Source organism: Schistocerca americana, chromosome X (assembly GCF_021461395.2).
Source record: "Schistocerca americana isolate TAMUIC-IGC-003095 chromosome X, iqSchAmer2.1, whole genome shotgun sequence".
In the NCBI taxonomy this organism is placed as follows: domain Eukaryota; kingdom Metazoa; phylum Arthropoda; class Insecta; order Orthoptera; family Acrididae; genus Schistocerca; species Schistocerca americana.
Window position 1 is genome coordinate 713,541,780 of NC_060130.1, and position 17,442 is coordinate 713,559,221.

At 37.9% G+C, this 17,442-nt stretch overlaps 1 protein-coding gene across 2 annotated transcripts in view; it reads left to right on the forward strand.

Annotated features, from left to right (window-relative positions):
• The window catches only part of LOC124555073 (glutamate receptor ionotropic, kainate 2-like), a 512,372-nt gene that overhangs the window by 328,537 nt on the left and 166,393 nt on the right, over positions 1-17,442 (forward strand). For both annotated transcript variants that reach the window (XM_047128860.1, XM_047128861.1), the window contains exon 9: positions 9,339-9,563. In XM_047128860.1, the coding sequence (XP_046984816.1) occupies positions 9,339-9,563 (225 nt within the window). The remainder of the gene's footprint in view (positions 1-9,338; positions 9,564-17,442) is intronic.

Genomic DNA, 17,442 nt, shown 5'->3' on the forward strand with positions numbered 1-17,442 from the left:
TCTGATCTAACTTCCCAAAATTTTGTTTTACCTCAGTTAAATTCTGATTAAAATTTTGTTTTACCTCAGTTAAATTCTGATTAATATTACTGAAATTTTGATTCATATTCGTCATTAAAGCTGCAAACATATCTTGTAAATGTACTGGTTTGTTTTCCTGTTGTACAATTTTTTGTTCAGCTAATTGTACAGGCACAATACCAAATTTGGTATCTGTTCTGTCAGCCTCCTCACTCACATTAGCACTACTGACATCAACAAACTATTAATACTGAAATCATCCAACTGACTATCGTGAAGATTTAAACTGTCACCCATACCAGAATCGGTCGGAACATTATGTTCCACTTCCATCTTCACAACGGAAATTTCTGAGGCACATCGTTACTTGATACCTCCATATTAACGGTATCCCCTACTTGCTTTTGTTCAGGAGTACTTGCCTGACTAGCACTCACATCAAACTAACTTACATCGCCCTCTCTCACAACCACAGAATTATCATTCCCATCCATACTAGCAAGTCTGTTTACACATGCAAATAATACACTATATAAACTTAACTTATATTTCTTCGTCCAACGTCGTCGCAGTGTGTTGAAAACAGTAATCTGCCTTTCTTCCCATGGTGTACCAGATTCAGGGCCCCCACGCACTGCCACTGCGATGGAAGCTGCTGCACCTTGCTGTTCGCTTACTGTGCCATCTGTTGCTCAGCGGACCAATACTACGCTGCGCCTTCAGTCCCGTAGCATCCAGTTCACTTTAAAATCTCCGTTCCACAGATTCTCTCCTTGTTGCATCTCAAAACATATGTTCGTCTTCACAGCAATATTTCACTCACACCTACAGTCACTGCTGTAAAGTTGCTTATTGACCATTCCTCTTGATCATGAATTCGCTTCCTACAGCTTTATAGTTTCCCGGCCGATGCACCAAGTACGGCACGGCATGTTACTTTTTTACCACCCTGCCAATGTCCAGCAGTGTTCATTTGTCTAGCTAAAAGCTGTAGTAGAAAATACTAGACTACTACCATCTATTGCAGGTCGTAACTTACATAGAATTTCTGGTAAACAGGATGTGGCTAATACTGAAATAAAAGTTTTAACTGGGCAATGTAAATTTTCAGGTGTATTTTTAAGATAAAGATCACAGTTAATACTGCCAAGTCCATGCTAAGTGTCTACACAATGTAAAGTTCCCATGCACACCATAATCACACACGTAGCCAGTTTATGGTATTTACACCCATTACCGAAGTTAATAGAGTTCACTAGATTGTTTAGTTATGAAAATGCTCACTCAAATATTGTGCACTCTGCTCTACATGTAATACCTGTTCCAGTCTTAGACTGCACAACATGCCCCGCAGTTTTAACTCACAGTCCAAAGCAATAATTTTGATATTCCATCCGAAATTCCACATGACTTCTGCTATACCGTTCACTTAAATACGCTTTGTACTCCTTTGCAAACTCGTAATTAGCATTTTTTTGCGATTTTACAGTACGCTACGCCTCAACTTCTCTGGTGCACACCCGAAGCTACTTCTAAATCTTATAATGAATCTCCATCCAAGATGACAAGCCATGTCCTCCCTACCAAAAAGTCTTCAATCCAGTCGCAAATTTCTCATTATACTCCATGTGATCATACTTTTGACAATAAGTGTAGGTGTGGTACTGAGTCAAATGCTTTTCAGAAATCAAGAAGTACTGCATCTACCTGACTGCCTCAGTCCAAATTTTTCAGTATCTCATATGTGAAAAAGTGTGAGTTGGGTTTCACATGACTGATGTTTTCAGAATCCATACTGGTTGGCATGGGGGACGTCATTCTGTTCAAAATACCTGATTATGTTTGAACTCAAAATATATTCTAAGATTCTACAATAAATTGATGTCAAGGATATTAGATGGTAATTTTTTGGATCATTTCTGCTACCATTCTTGTACACAGGTGTAACTTGTGCTTTCTTCCCACTACTGGGCACAGCTTTTTGTTCAACCACAAATTCAGTATAGAATCTGATAGGGATTCCACTGGGCCCTGGAGCTGGGTTCAGTTTTAATGATTTTAGCTACATCTCAGCACCACTGTCACTAATACTTATTTCACTCATCTTTTCAGTGATGCAAGGATTAAATTGGGGCAGTTCCCCTGTGTTTTCTTTTTAAAGGAACTTTTAGAAACAGAGTTAAGCATTTCAGCTTGCTTTGATACCCTCAGTTTCAGTTTGTGTCTCATTCACCCGGAGTTTAGCATTTCAGATTTTGCTTTGATACCCTCAGTTTCAGTTCATGTCTCATTCGCTAGGGACTGGACATGAACTTTGATTCCACTAGCAGCATTTATATATGACCAGCACTTTTTTTTTTTTTTTTTTTTTAATGATCTTTTGACAGTATTTTGCAACTGTCGTCATTGAAGGCTTCATGCATTGCTCTCTTGACAGCCAAATGTGTTTCATTTAGCATCTCTCAATCTATAGTCCAACGCTTTGTTTCACCCCTATTATGCAGTAGCCTCTCTTTCTTTAAGAGTCTCTTTAAAGAAAGAGAGGCTACTGCATAATAGGGGTGAAACAAAGCGTTGGACTATAGATTGAGACATGCTAAATGAAACACATTTGGCTGTCAAGAGAGTGTATACCATGGAGGGTCCCTTCTTTTATGAACTGTTCTACTGAGTACATATCTAGCCAGAGAATGGTCAACTATTCTTTTAAACTTGAGCTATAGTTCCTGTATATGCTACTCCCTACTGAAAGTTTAAAGTTCCTCATTGAGGTATGACTACTGACTGTTTCTCTAGTTTACTGAACATGAATATCTTCCTGCTTGTTTTAATTGTCCTTTGTTCTTTGGTAATAACTGATGCAACAACAGTGTCATAGTCATTGATACCAGTTTCAATATCAACATCCTCAAAGAGGTTAAGTGTATTTCTTGCCATTAGGTCCAATATATTTTCATCATGAGTTGGGTTCTGAACTGTCTGTTCTAGGTAATTTTCAGAGAAGACATTTTGAATTGTTTTGCAGGATGACTTATCATACTATCACCGACAAACCTGTAATTTTTCGAGTTGATTGTTGAATGGCTAAAGTCCTCACCAATGATTACTATGTGAGTGAGTAACTTATGAACAAGCGAAACAAGGTTTTTTCTAAGGTTAATCAGCCCAATACTGAGTCTTATGCAAAGTATCTTGCATGCAGTTTCAGTTTCTATTGAGGTGGATTTGAGTTTCTTTTCTGCTGAGACAAATAAAGCATCTCTATTTCCCATTAGCCTATCCTTTTGCTATACACTTAAATTTTCCTAAAAAATCTCACTGCTATCAATTTCAGGTTTCAACCAGCTTTCAGTACATAGTATTATGTGAGCTTCACTGCTTTTGGGGGGAACACTTCAGCAGTTAACCACTAGAATTTTAATCCACTCACTTGTGGGGGGGATATTTCTTTTGATCTTGCACTGATACTTCTGGATTTCCTACACCTATTGTTATCTGGATTGGATGGAAAGTCATCTAATCTGAGAAACCCTGTGTGCACCACAGTCAGATAACTGGGTAGCAGCCTCTGATGTGTAGTGCACACCTTATCCATTTAGGGGAGCCCTACAATTCTCCACACTATGGTGCAGGTCTGGGCAGTCAACCTAGCTTTCCACAGACCCATTAAAGTCTCTGGTTCAGTCCTTCTACTTGACTCAGAACTGAAGGGCCATGACCATTTCTGGGAACAATGCTACAAATTGTGAGCTTTGCTGAAACTCCATGCTCAAGGCTGGTCTTCTCAACCTTCATTGCCAGTCACTGGAATGATCCAAGTATGACCTCAGACTCCAGACAACAGGCATAATTTGTTCCAACATGCACCACAATCTGCAGTTGGTTGCACCCTGTTCCCTCAATGCCTGCTGGAATTGTCTCTCCAACATGTTAAATGAGGCATACACACTGAGTGCACCTGGTGTCCTTTCCTGTCCCTTGCTGCCATTTTGGTAAGGGGTACCATCATTTGCCATACATTTGAACTGCCAACAATTAATAGAGTCTTACCCTTTTGTGTTTGTTTCCTCTTGACACTGGACAAAACAGGTTACCCAAAACAGGTGAAGTGAGTCCCATTGGTTCAGTTCCAGTTCCAGTGAAGGACATCACCTCAAAGTTGTTGGTTAGGGAGATCATATAACACCCTGAGTTCTCCCTGGTACCCATCCGCCCTGTACAGGAAGCCTTGAGCTACCACTGAAACACCATTCACTGCCGCCTAGTGGATGAGTAATGGTAGATCCCGTGCTTTCTGCAGAGAAGATAGGATTCACAGGTACCTGACTTTTGGGAGCTCTTCCAACACACCAATTTGTAGCAGCTGCCAATCATTTGACAGTAGTGAGGGTGATTTCCACCTGATTACAGATGTCAACCAACTCATCCCGTGTTCAAGAACAACATTCACAGTGGGGCTGCATTTTGGATGGTACAGTGTATTACAGGATAGTGAACATATAACTTTAAAGTAAGCTTGCTGATTAGCTTTTAATCTGTGGAGCTAAAAATATATTAATTACCAACAAAAATTGAAGTAAATACACGAAACAAGATTTGTATTAAGCCAACAGAAAAACCGGAGGTAAAAATTACTAATTTTCTAAAACATTTTAAGGTTAATTATAGTTATTAGCAAACTCTAAAATAGAGATAATTCATGATAAATGTTAATCATATATGCTCCTCTTTAAGTGAAAACTGAATGTGACACAATATGTGCTGTAGTAATGGTTATTATATCACAAACATCGATTTACTACAAATTAGAGTATGAACAGGGCAAATGTTAACTCCCAGACATTCTGAAAAATGTATATTTACTTGAGTTGATACATGCTGAAATTCAGGGTGATCTATTCTTTGACAGTAACTGTAAATCACAAATGCTGATTCGCTGCAAAATATGTTATCCATAACACTCGTACCAGTAACTTACGAAAATATAATTTTGTGAGGTTCCAAAAATTCTTAAAAATAATCTATTTCTCACGTAATTATACAATGAAATTTGAGAACATTTGTTTTGAATGAGGCTAGGCCTACTCTTCTCAAAAATATAAAAAAAATCGCTAATTAATTTAAGCCTATAATTGACGATAACAGTACAAGATTATCACGCCATTCGTGAATTTTTGCAGTTTCACAGTATATCACAACAGAAATGGGTATTGATATGATCATTGAAAGATTATGCTAAAACAACATGTACAGTAAAATATGAAAATCCAGATTTTCAATTGGCACACGAAGCTTGCCCACTCATTCTCACACAAAGGAAAAATTTCAAAATCGGCTTTTACACGCAAATCAACATGCAAATTGCACAGATTTTTTTACTTAGCCATTTCTGGGCCAACATCTACACTGGTGTGCCAAAAGAGGACACTGCAGCATGAGTTTATCTCATGCAAAATCATAAAAATGTGGAGCACCAACAAAGTAGTGTCTAATATTTTGTCTAATTAATTTCTGAGACTGGTGTAGAGAAAATTGATAGGACATCATTGGTGTACATACTCATGCATATCTCCTTAAAAGTTGTTTGGAATGGGACATGCTTCAATGTCCTCTGCTAATCAAAGCAAAGGCCTTGGAACAAAATGTTGCATGGATCAGTTGCTTTCCTCATTTGCAGGGAAATATGAGGACGCATTCACTGATTTTTAGATCATAACGAGGAAAGAAAAACTTGAGTACTTGGTGCATTATGTGATAATTATGAGGCCAGTAATATTGTTGTAAAAGTGCTCCAAGGTCTGGTATTCTGATCTTGTTGCAGAGATCCATTTTTATTGAAGCTTTACCTTCATATGCTTTCCTTACCATGTAGAGCTTTCATTGTTCCTTGTCTCTCCAAAACATGCACTTAAAATCATCAATAGTGGAAGTACTTTGGAATATGAAATTGTAGGAATTTTATTTGGAAAACATGGACCTATGGCATTGTTATTTTGAGCAGTTTATTCCCACAACCTTTTTAATCTTACCGATGCCAGATTCTATTCGTGAACACGGCCTTGAAATACATACACCATAATAGCTGTTCACTAGTATTTACATGTAATTTCACAGGTGATGTTTCAATAATTAAATTTTGCTTGCCCTATGCTTTTACTACATTAACATAGTTCTCAACAATTCTTATAATATTCCTGAACAATACAGTTCACGTAGGCTTTCACTATTACTGCTAACTTAGTCCATAACTTCACTGTTCTGTTCCCCACTCGTCACCCTATAGTTATGTCCATTATAATTATCCGGGCAGTTATGCTGTGGTCGGTTGATGAATTCTGTGTCAATTCCCAACGTTTCATCCCCGTCTGCGGAGGATATCTTCAAGGGGGTCTGTAGCTCGATGGAAGGTCCAACACACCCACTGGCGCGCTACAGTAGGGGTAATGCAGGAATAGGTTTAATAATGAATTAAAAAAATAGGAATGCAGGTAAGCTACTACAAACAGCATAGTGAATGCACTATTGTGGCCAATATAGATACGAAGCCCACGACTACCACAGTAGTAGAAGTTTGTATGCCAACTAGCTCTGCAGATGACGAAGAGATAGGTGAAATGTATGATGAGGTAAAAGAAATTATTCAGACAGTGAAGAGAGATGAAAATTTAATAGTAATGGGTGACTGGAATTCGATAGTAGGAAAAGGAAGAGAAGGAAACATAGTAGGTGAATATGGAATGGGGGTAAGGAATAGAAGAGGAAGCCGCTTGGTAGAATTTTGCACAGAGCATAACTGTTGGTTATGACCTGTAGATTAAAACTTAAGAAACTGCAAAAAGGTGGGAATTTAAGGAGATGGGACCTGGATAAACTGACAGAACCAGTGGATGTAGAGAGTTTCAGGGAGAGCATTAGGGAACGATTGACAAGAGTGGGGGAAAGAAATACAGTAGAAGAAGAATGGGTTGCCTTGAGAGATGAAATAGTGAAGGCAGCATAGGATCACGTAGGTAAAAAGATGAGGGCTAATAGAAATCCTTGGGTAACAGAAGAGATACTGAATTTAATTGCTGAAAGGAGAAAATACAAAAATGCAGTAAATAAAGCAGGCAAAAAGGAATACAAACGTCTCAAATATGAGATTGACAGGAAGTGCAAAATGGCTAAGAATGGATGGCTAGAGGACAAATGTAAGGATGTAGAGGCATATATCACTAGGGAGAAGATAGATATTGCCTACAGGAAAATTAAAGAGATCCTTGGAGAAAAGAGAACCACTTGCATGAATATCAAGAGCTCAGCTGGAAACCCAGTTCTAAACAAAGAAGGGAAAGCGGAGAGGTTGAAGTAGTATATAGAGGGTCTATACAAGGGTGATGTTCTTGAGGACAGTATTATGGAAATGGAAGAGGAAGTAGATGAAGATGAAATGGGAGATATGATACTGCGTGAAGAGTTTGACAGAGCACTGAAAGACCTCAGTCAAAACAAGGCCCCGGGAGAAGACAACATTCCATTAGAACTACTGATAGCCTTGGGAGAGCCAGTCCTGACAAAACTCTACCATCTGTTGAGCAAGATGTATGAGACAGGCAAAATACCCTCAGACTTCAAGAAGAATGTAATAATTCCAATCCCAAAGAAAGCGGGTTTTGACAGACGTGAAAATTACCGAATAGCAGTTTAATTAGCCACGGCTGCAAGATACAAACATGAATTCTTTACAGATGAATGGAAAAACTGGTAGAAGCCGACCTCCGGGAAGATCAGTTTGGATTCCATAGAAATGTTGGAACATGTGAGGCTATACTGACCCGACGACTTATCTTAGAAAATAGATTAAGGAAAAGCAAACCTACATTTCTATCATTTGTAGACTTAGAGAAAGCTTTTGACAATGTTGACTGGAATACTCTCTTTCAAACTCTGAAGGTGGCAGGCATAAAATACAGGGAGCGAGAGGCTATTTACAATTCGTACAGAAACTAGATGGCAGTTATAAGAGTCAAGGGGCAGGAAAGGGAAGCAGTGGTTGGGAAGGGAGAGAGACAGGGTTGTAGCCTCTCCCCAATGTTATTCAATCTGTATAATGGAGAAGAAATTAAAACTTTGAGGTTCGCCGATGACATTGTAATACAAGCAAAATAACTAATGATGGTCAAAGTAGAGAGGATATAAACTGTAGACTGGTTATGGCAAGGAAAGCGTTTCTGAAGAAGAGAAATTTGTTAACATCAAGTATAGATTTAAGTGTCACGAAGTCTTTCCTGAAAGTATTTGTATGGAGTGTAGCCATGTATGGAAGTGAAACGTGGACTGTAAATAGTTTAGACAAAAAGAAAATAGAAGCTTTCAAAATGTGGTGTTACAGAAGAATGCTGAAGATTAGATGGGTAGATCACATAACTAATGAGGAAGTATTGTATAGAATTGGGGGAAGAGAAATTTGTGGCACAACTTGACTAGAAGAAGGGATCGGTTGGTAGGAAATATTCTGAGGCATCGAGGGAGTACCAATTTAGTATTGCAGGGCAGCGTGGAGGGTAAAATTGTAGAGGGAGACCAAGAAATGAATACACTAAACAGATTCAGAAGGATGTGGGTTGCAGTAGGTACTGGGAGATGAAGAAGCTTGCACAGGATAGAGTAGCCTGGAGAGCTGCTTCAAACCAGTCTTTTTTTATTTTAGTGTGTAATAGATACATTTGGTTCTAGAAGTTTTCTGATGCATATGGTTCAGGAAATAAGTTAACATTTTAAGACTATATCTCAATATTGGGCACTAGTTTGCCTTTATTGTTTGGTCCATTGTACTACCATCATGATAGTGATACACAGTGGGAAACTCTACTAGTAGCAGCACCATAACCTCCGCTTTCTCTGGCACCACCAACAACTACTACAGTAAGAACATGAAATAAAGTAAAATGAAGTTAATCAGATACATTCTGCTGTGTTATACATCTATTCAAAGAGCTACACTTTTATAGCGTCGACTGAAAAAACAATGCTTTTTTGATCCTCTAATTTTTCAAGATTATATAGTTCACACAGAAAATGTAAAAAATTATGCTCAGATATTTTACTTACACTTTGTGTATAGAATCATCTAGAAGAAATATCCACAGTTTGCATAATCCTACGTCATTGTTAACTAAATGTGCCTTATAGAATTAGTGGAAGGAAATGAAGACAAAACAGAGAACTATATCCTAATATTTTACATTTGTTGCTGATTAACAGATTTGTGTCATACATGAAAGTAATTGTTGTAAGCTCATTATTTCCCTGATGACATGTACTATTTTTTTCCTCAGAGATATAAGACACTTCGAGGACTAACAGGACCTGTACATTTTGATTATGAAGGTTTTCGAACAGATTTTATGCTGCATATAGTGGAGTTGACAGTTGATGGACTGCAGAAGATTGGCACATGGAATTCAACCACTGGACTTACTTTAATACGAGAAGAAGTGTCAACTGAAGTGAGACAAGAGGAAAGCCTACAAAACAGGACACTCATAGTGTTAACAGCAATTGTAAGCACACATTAACTGCTACAGAGTTTATATGTAAATACTGTTGAACTTGAGAAAAATGTTTTCAGTAGGGGGACTTGACAAATAAATAATCTTATTTTAGCTAAAAGGAATTGTTCTTTTCTAGAACACTTTATTTTCTATCAAAAACTATTTTTGTTGTTCCTTAAACATGGACTTCACTGATAGTATCTAAATAATATTATGTACCAGAAATTTACAGGATTTAAAAAAAATATAAGTATAAATGTGATAAAACATAATTATTTTTACTTGACATTTATAATATCCTAGAAGAAAAATATATTTGTGTGTTTCACGTGTGCAGCTCACAATAAGCTACTTTTTTTCAGAATCATTTGATACACTACTTAAAAGTGCATTATTTTGTAGCCATCTCCAGACTGCTTTTAGATGTTCATCAGATACAGCGAGCAGTGCCAAATAAATTTATGCTCATACATAGATGTGTAGCTCTATGCCTTGCATACAATGTTACTGAAAAATTAATTTTAATCAAATTCAGAAATAGGGCTTATGTATGAGTCATGTACATTGTATTCAGTTATACGTAGATGGTCCCATGAAAAAATTGAATATGATAAGCCATGGTTTTAAAATAACATATTTATGAGTTTTTCCATAGCTAACATGTGAGAAAACTGCAGCACAAAATACATTTCCAGTAGTAATCATGTTTAATCTTGACTGACAGCTTTTGATGTTAGGAAGGCAGAAGAAAGAGTAGGGTTTAACATTCCACCAACAACAATGCCCTTAGATGTGGCACATGAACTCAGACTGTGGAGGGATAGGAAATAAAGTTATCATGTACTTTCCAAAGGAGCAACAGAAAACAAAAATTTGGAATAACTGGAAGCAATTCCAGCGTCTTACGACTACAGTACCTTCCTCAGTTTTAGAATTAGACCATAATCAAATGCAAATTTCACCACCTGACTGCATACAACACGCCATGTGTTGTCGCATACAGTTTAGTGAAGCTGCCTTGTTCTGTCTTTGTTCACAACTTTTTAATGACTTAACATGCAAACCAGTCATTCTGCATTAAATGCTATTCCCATTGTATATGTATTTTGCTTCTGTCATATTTATTACTTTCTCACCATAACCAATCATATTCTCAATTACTCCTGTGCAATAAATTCAACCATCGTCTTGTTACACACCAGAAAAAGAAAATACAAACAAACCATATGTTAGTAGAATGACAAATTTTCTCAGCACGGCACACACATGGTGTTGATGTCAGTTAAGTTTTGTTTCTGATGTTATAGAACATAAATACTTATCCTGTGTGTGTCTCATTCAAAACAATGTACCTGAACCCATTCCTTATTTTCTATGGTTTAACATCAGCAGAAATTTATTAGAAGTTCATGATGGTTTCTAAGGAGCCTACTCTTTTACTTTCAACAGCTAAAAATGAGTGGTTTTATTGAAATGTGGCCATACTTCTCTTGACAGTGATCCATGTAAAGATCAGTCAGGAACTAGAACAACAGATCAAAACAGAACTAGCACAGTACACTGTAGGGTGGATAGAAGGTAAGGATGTGTGAATTACCTGGTGTGTTTGACACATCAGAAGATAGAATACAGTAAATTTTACATGAATAAGAGAGCTTAGTGTATGTTAGGTGTCATATTTGTGAACACTCCTCAGAAGCAAAGGTGAATATAAAGACTTCATCAATGTGTGAACAACTCTAACTATTCTCACAGATTTTTATGTGGGCAAGAGAGGAATCACTCTATTCACATCAGAAAAAGTAATAACCAAAGAAGCGAGGGTAAGCCATTGATATTACACTATCAAAAGTGAAGTGAATTTCATCTGCCAGAAAAACAATGCCTTGTTTCTTCTGGAATGAAAAGAGATTCTTCTTATTGACTGACTTGTGAAGAGCAAAATATTAACTGGTGTGATCTTCTGTACCAATTAGGTGGAAAAAATATAATAAAAGGCATGAAATGCAAAAGGAGTAATCGTAATCCTTCTTCAGTAAAATGTATCTGTTCATGGAGATGCTTTGGCAATGGGAAAACTAGTTTTTAGTATGAATTCTTGGAACATCGAAACTATTAACTTATTTGGCATCCTCTGACTTTCATCCATTCCTATCCACAAATTTATGCCTCACGAGTCTTTTGTGTACAAACAAGAGGTTATGACAGCTATAAATGAATGTTCTCCAAAATGTGTTTGCCTAAAACATACTGCTTTGAAACATCTGTGGCTATTTTTACCTTAAAAACATAGTACATTATTGCCAGCCTGAGAAATATTCTGCTTGGCAATATGTGTCAACCATCTGGGAACCTTGTACTCCTCATAATATAAAGCTAAATCTTATAATGATTTCTGAGATACAATGCAGGAGAAGGATATCGATCTGACAGTCACCTCAAAATGTATGAAAAGCTCATTTAAACCACTAGGTCAATATGCAGCACAGCTATCTGTTAATCCTGCAAACAGACTGGACATGAATCTAGGTCATCTTTCCCTTGAAGATGGCAAACATTTTATAAATTAAGATGTTAGAGCAGGCCCAAATTTCTGTATTTAGTAAATCACCTACTGTTTGATAGCCACCGTATGTGAATGTGGAGTAATTCTGAAACGTCAAGACATGCAGATACATTGGAAAACAAGTTTGCAAATCATTTCAATAACTTGTAGTTTTGGGTCATTTAATTCTGATGCCAGTTAAATTAAACTGCTGCATTAATAATTATACATTTCACGTAGCTCATTTGGGAATTTTGGATAGTTCCAAAATGGAAAAATCGCCTTATATGTTCCATTATTATCTCTCATTCATATGTATTAAAGTGGCTTTACAGTTTTTCTCTGGAATGCTACTGTGACAATATTTCACAGTTAGTCTTTAGCTCTGTATCAAGTTAATAAGACGTCGTAAGACAGGAACCTGAATTAAAAAGACTACAATTAGTTTAATGTATAACAGATGTTCTTTTGGTCATACTTTCTACAATTATTTTCTTTTAGTGTCTCAGTTGTAAATTATATAGTGTTGATCAGTCATGGTGAAAATTGTCCTAATAATAAGCCAATACACATAAAAAAACTCAATAGCACTGTTTGCTGCTTACATTTTCTTGACAACAGAACTTTTGTTTTAACGCAGATAACAGAAAAAGTAAAAAGTACACCAAATTAAGTCAAATAAAGAGAAAGTAAGTGGCAGTTATAGTATTAAAAAGTAAACATTTTTGATTATTGATTTGTAGAATATTGTATTACAATAATAAATACATTGTAATTCTATTCTATACCCAAGAGACTTTCTTTGTAGCACATCTTTCATAAAAGACTTCTTTGGCAGTTTCAATTATACATGCATATCATTTGTGGTGTGCTTCACTTATGATAGAGTTGAGATAGATTATGACTAATGAGAAATTAAAGCCTGGGGGGTAATAAGAAAGAAAAAATATTTGTGGTAAATGTAAGACATAGGAAGTGTACTGTATGATGTATGATAGGTCACTGTTAATGAAGCCTGAGGATATTTGGTTGGAGAACACCAGTGAACAGTAGAAGGGGCATTGTCTCTCTCAAAGGCACTAATGTATTAGTGATGTTTATAAAATGGGGTACTGTTCTTTTTAAGATTTGTATTTGACAGTACCACGTGTGGGATAATTTTGTGTGTCACCTGTAGTTGTACAGCTTTACTTTTAGCTGGTGTATGGATTATATGTATAAAAGAGTCTGCAATTATTACTGTTTGATGGAAGAAACATAATTAAAAATGTTCTCCAATTGACTTGGGACAGAGAGATGTGTAGCAAGCTAGAACCAACAACACTCTCAGGTGTAATTTTCAAATACTTATGCAGACTCATGGAGTGTAGCATCAGGGAAATTATAGGTTCAACAGAGTATTCCCTGGGAGTCATATGATGATGAAAAATTTTAATTTTAATTGCACTGAATGAAGACAATCTAAACGGTTAGCATACAGTATAATAAAATACACTCCTGGAAATGGAAAAAAGAACACATTGACACCAGTGTGTCAGACCCACCATACTTGCTCCGGACACTGCGAGAGGGCTGTACAAGCAATGATCACACGCACGGCACAGCGGACACACCAGGAACTGCGGTGTTGGCCGTCGAATGGCGCTAGCTGCGCAGCATTTGTGCACCGCCGCCGTCAGTGTCAGCCAGTTTGCCATGGCATACGGAGCTCCATCGCAGTCTTTAACACTGGTAGCATGCCGCGACAGCGTGGACGTGAACCGTATGTGCAGTTGACGGACTTTGAGCGAGGGCGTATAGTGGGCGTGCGGGAGGCCGGGTGGACGTACCGCCGAATTGCTCAACACGTGGGGCGTGAGGTCTCCACAGTACATCGATGTTGTCGCCAGTGGTCGGCGGAAGGTGCACGTGCCCGTCGACCTGGGACCGGACTGCAGCGACGCACGGATGCACGCCAAGACCGTAGGATCCTACACAGTGCCGTAGGGGACCGCACCGCCACTTCACAGCAAATTAGGGACACTGTTGCTCCTGGGGTATCGGCGAGGACCATTCGCAACCGTCTCCATGAAGCTGGGCTACGGTCCAGCACACCGTTAGGCCGTCTTCCGCTCACGCCCCAACTTCGTGCAGCCCGCCTCCAGTGGTGTCGCGACAGGCGTGAATGGAGGGACGAATGGAGACGTGTCGTCTTCAGCGATGAGAGTCACTTCTGCCTTGGTGCCAATGATGGTCGCATGCGTGTCTGGCGCCGTGCAGGTGAGCGCCACAATCAGGACTGCATACGACCGAGGCACACAGGGCCAACACCCGGCATCATGGTGTGGGGAGCGATCTCCTACACTGGCCGTACACCACTGGTGATCGTCGAGGGGACACTGAATAGTGCACGGTACATCCAAACCGTCATCGAACCCATCGTTCTACCATTCCTAGACCGGCAAGGGAACTTGCTGTTCCAACAGGACAATGCACGTCCGCATGTATCCCGTGCCACCCAACGTGCTCTAGAAGGTGTAAGTCAACTACCCTGGCCAGCAAGATCTCCGGATCTGTCCCCCATTGAGCATGTTTGGGACTGGATGAAGCGTCGTCTCACGTGGTCTGCACGTCCAGCACGAACGCTGGTCCAACTGAGGCGCCAGGTGGAAATGGCATGGCAAGCCGTTCCACAGGACTACATCCAGCATCTCTAGGATCGTCTCCATGGGAGAATAGCAGCCTGCATTGCTGCGAAAGGTGGATATACACTGTACTAGTGCCGACATTGTGCATGCTCTGTTGCCTGTGTCTATGTGCCTGTGGTTCTGTCAGTGTGATCATGTGATGTATCTGACCCCAGGAATGTGTCAATAAAGTTTCCCCTTCCTGGGACAATGAATTCACGGTGTTCTTATTTCAATTTCCAGGAGTGTAGAATAGAACAGATTTAGGATGGAATACATTCATAACTTTTGAAAGTTTTTAACGCAATTGGTGTTACCAAAGGTTAAATGCAATACTAATTAAAGTAATACAGTGTGTGTACACAGTTTCCTAACTATTAAACAGTGGAATTATTATTTTCCAGTACTTTAGTACTGTAACTAAATGCATTAAGATTATGTTTTCACAAACTTCGAACTGGGTGACTGGTGTAGTACATTGTTTCATTTATATCACCTCGTATGCAGGCAATATGTTTATTGATTTAAGTAGGTGCCATACTTTCATTGTCATCCCTAACTTGTATGGACTGTCTGACCATGATGGACAATTCCTCACTCTGCACGACATTACACCCCTCAAGAAATTAATCTCTACTTGGATATGTATTAGGTCAACGACTAGTGATGCACTGGAAGTCTTTAAACAGAAACTGCAACAGATGGACTGGAACCCAGTATACAGTGTAGATGAGGTTAACGCTGAATTTAATATATTCATAAATGATTTTTCAGACATCTTTGAAGAAGTATTCCCAAAAAAGTTTGTGAGAGGCAATACTGGTACATCACCAAACAAACCCTGGATCACAAAGGGAGTTAAACAATCATATAAAACAAAGAAGGAATTTTACATTGCAATTGGAATGTCTAAGGACAAAACAAAAACTGGCCATTATAAAATTTACTGTAAGGTACTAAAGAAGGTAATACAAAAGTCAAAAGCATTGTATTATGAGCAAGATATTGACAACTCTCATAACAAAATGAAGATTATTTGGAATATTGATAGAAGGGAGATGGTGAAAACCGTAAGAACTTTTGAATAACTCAAAATTAAACAGGAAAGAAATCTAGTACATGAGCCTGAAAACATAGCCAAATTTTCAACAACCACTTCTTGTCAGTTTCAGCAAAAATAGGCTCGAAGGATTCTGTTAATGAAGTTCTGAGTCATATGCAAAAGACTATACCCAAATATATGGTAAAATTCATATCAGACCTGCTACAGCAACTGAAATTAAAAGAACAATCATTCCTCTCAAGAATACATATTCCACTAGGATAGATAATATCTCTAATAATTTACTAAAACAGAGCAATGCTTCTATTAGTGATGTACTTAGCCACAGTTTCAATAATCCTTACAAAAGGGAACTGTGCCTGATAGACTCAAATATGCTGCTGTAGAACCCCTTTTCAAGAAAGGTGACAAAACCAAAGTCACAAATTACAGGCCAGTATCCATTTCTAACTGCTTTTTCAAAGAGTTTGGAAAGACTTATGTATATGAGAATTTTGGAACATCTATATAAACATAACATTCTCAGCAAAAGTCAGTTTGGTTTCCGAAATGGTCTGCCAACCAAACAAGCAATCTATGCTTTCACAAATAAAGTTCTGGATTCAATTAATGACAAAATGGTAACAAAAGGATTGTCTTGTGACTTGTCAAAAGTCTTTGACACTGTCAACCACCAAGTCCTATTAAAGAATGTAGACCTATTAGGAATAAGTTGCATACCAAATAAGTGGTTAGAATCATACATCTAAGATAGAAAGCAGAAAGTAACTGTAGATAATACTGATGAGATCTATAGTGGCCTGGTTTAATCTAATTGGAGAACCATTAAATGAGGAGTGCACTAAGCAGCCATTCTTGGTCCTTTACTGTTCCTCATTTTTATAAATGATATACCTCAATGTAAAAAGTCACAGTGCATTTTTACCATTTTTGCAGATGACGCCAACATTGTGATTGATGGTCATACATGTGAAGGTCTTGAAGGATCTATTAAGAATATTCTTATTGATTTAATGAAGTGGTTTAGCATCAATGGACTCTTAATAGAAAGAGTTGAAACAACAAAGTTTTTAGGTGTTGTAATTGACTCAAGAGTAAACTGGTCTCATAATATAATAAATCTTCAGAAGTGACTCAGCTCAAAAATTTTTGTCCTATGCATTCTCTTCAAAAGTGGAAATATAGACACAATGAAATTAGCATGCCATGGCTATTTCCATTCTCTTATAACTTATGGTATTATATTTTGAGGAAACAAAGAAAATACTCTTGGCCCAAAAATATGTTGTAAGAATAACGAGAGGCATAGACTCTAGATGTAGTTGTAGAAACCTTTTCTGGAAACTGAGAATTATTACTGTTATTCTCAGTACATATTTTCTCTTATGTGTTTCATCAGAAAAAACATTGAGTTTTATAAAGGAAATAGTGAATATTGTGGATATGATACTAGGAGAAAGTATGATTTCTGCAATGATTGTAAAAACCTCGGTATGGTGCAAAAAAATGTGCAGTTCTCTGGTGCAAAAGTTTTTAATGCTCTTCCTTGAGATATTAAAATTGAAATTGATAAACATTCCTCTTTTAGAGAGTATCAGAAGCAATTTCTGCTGA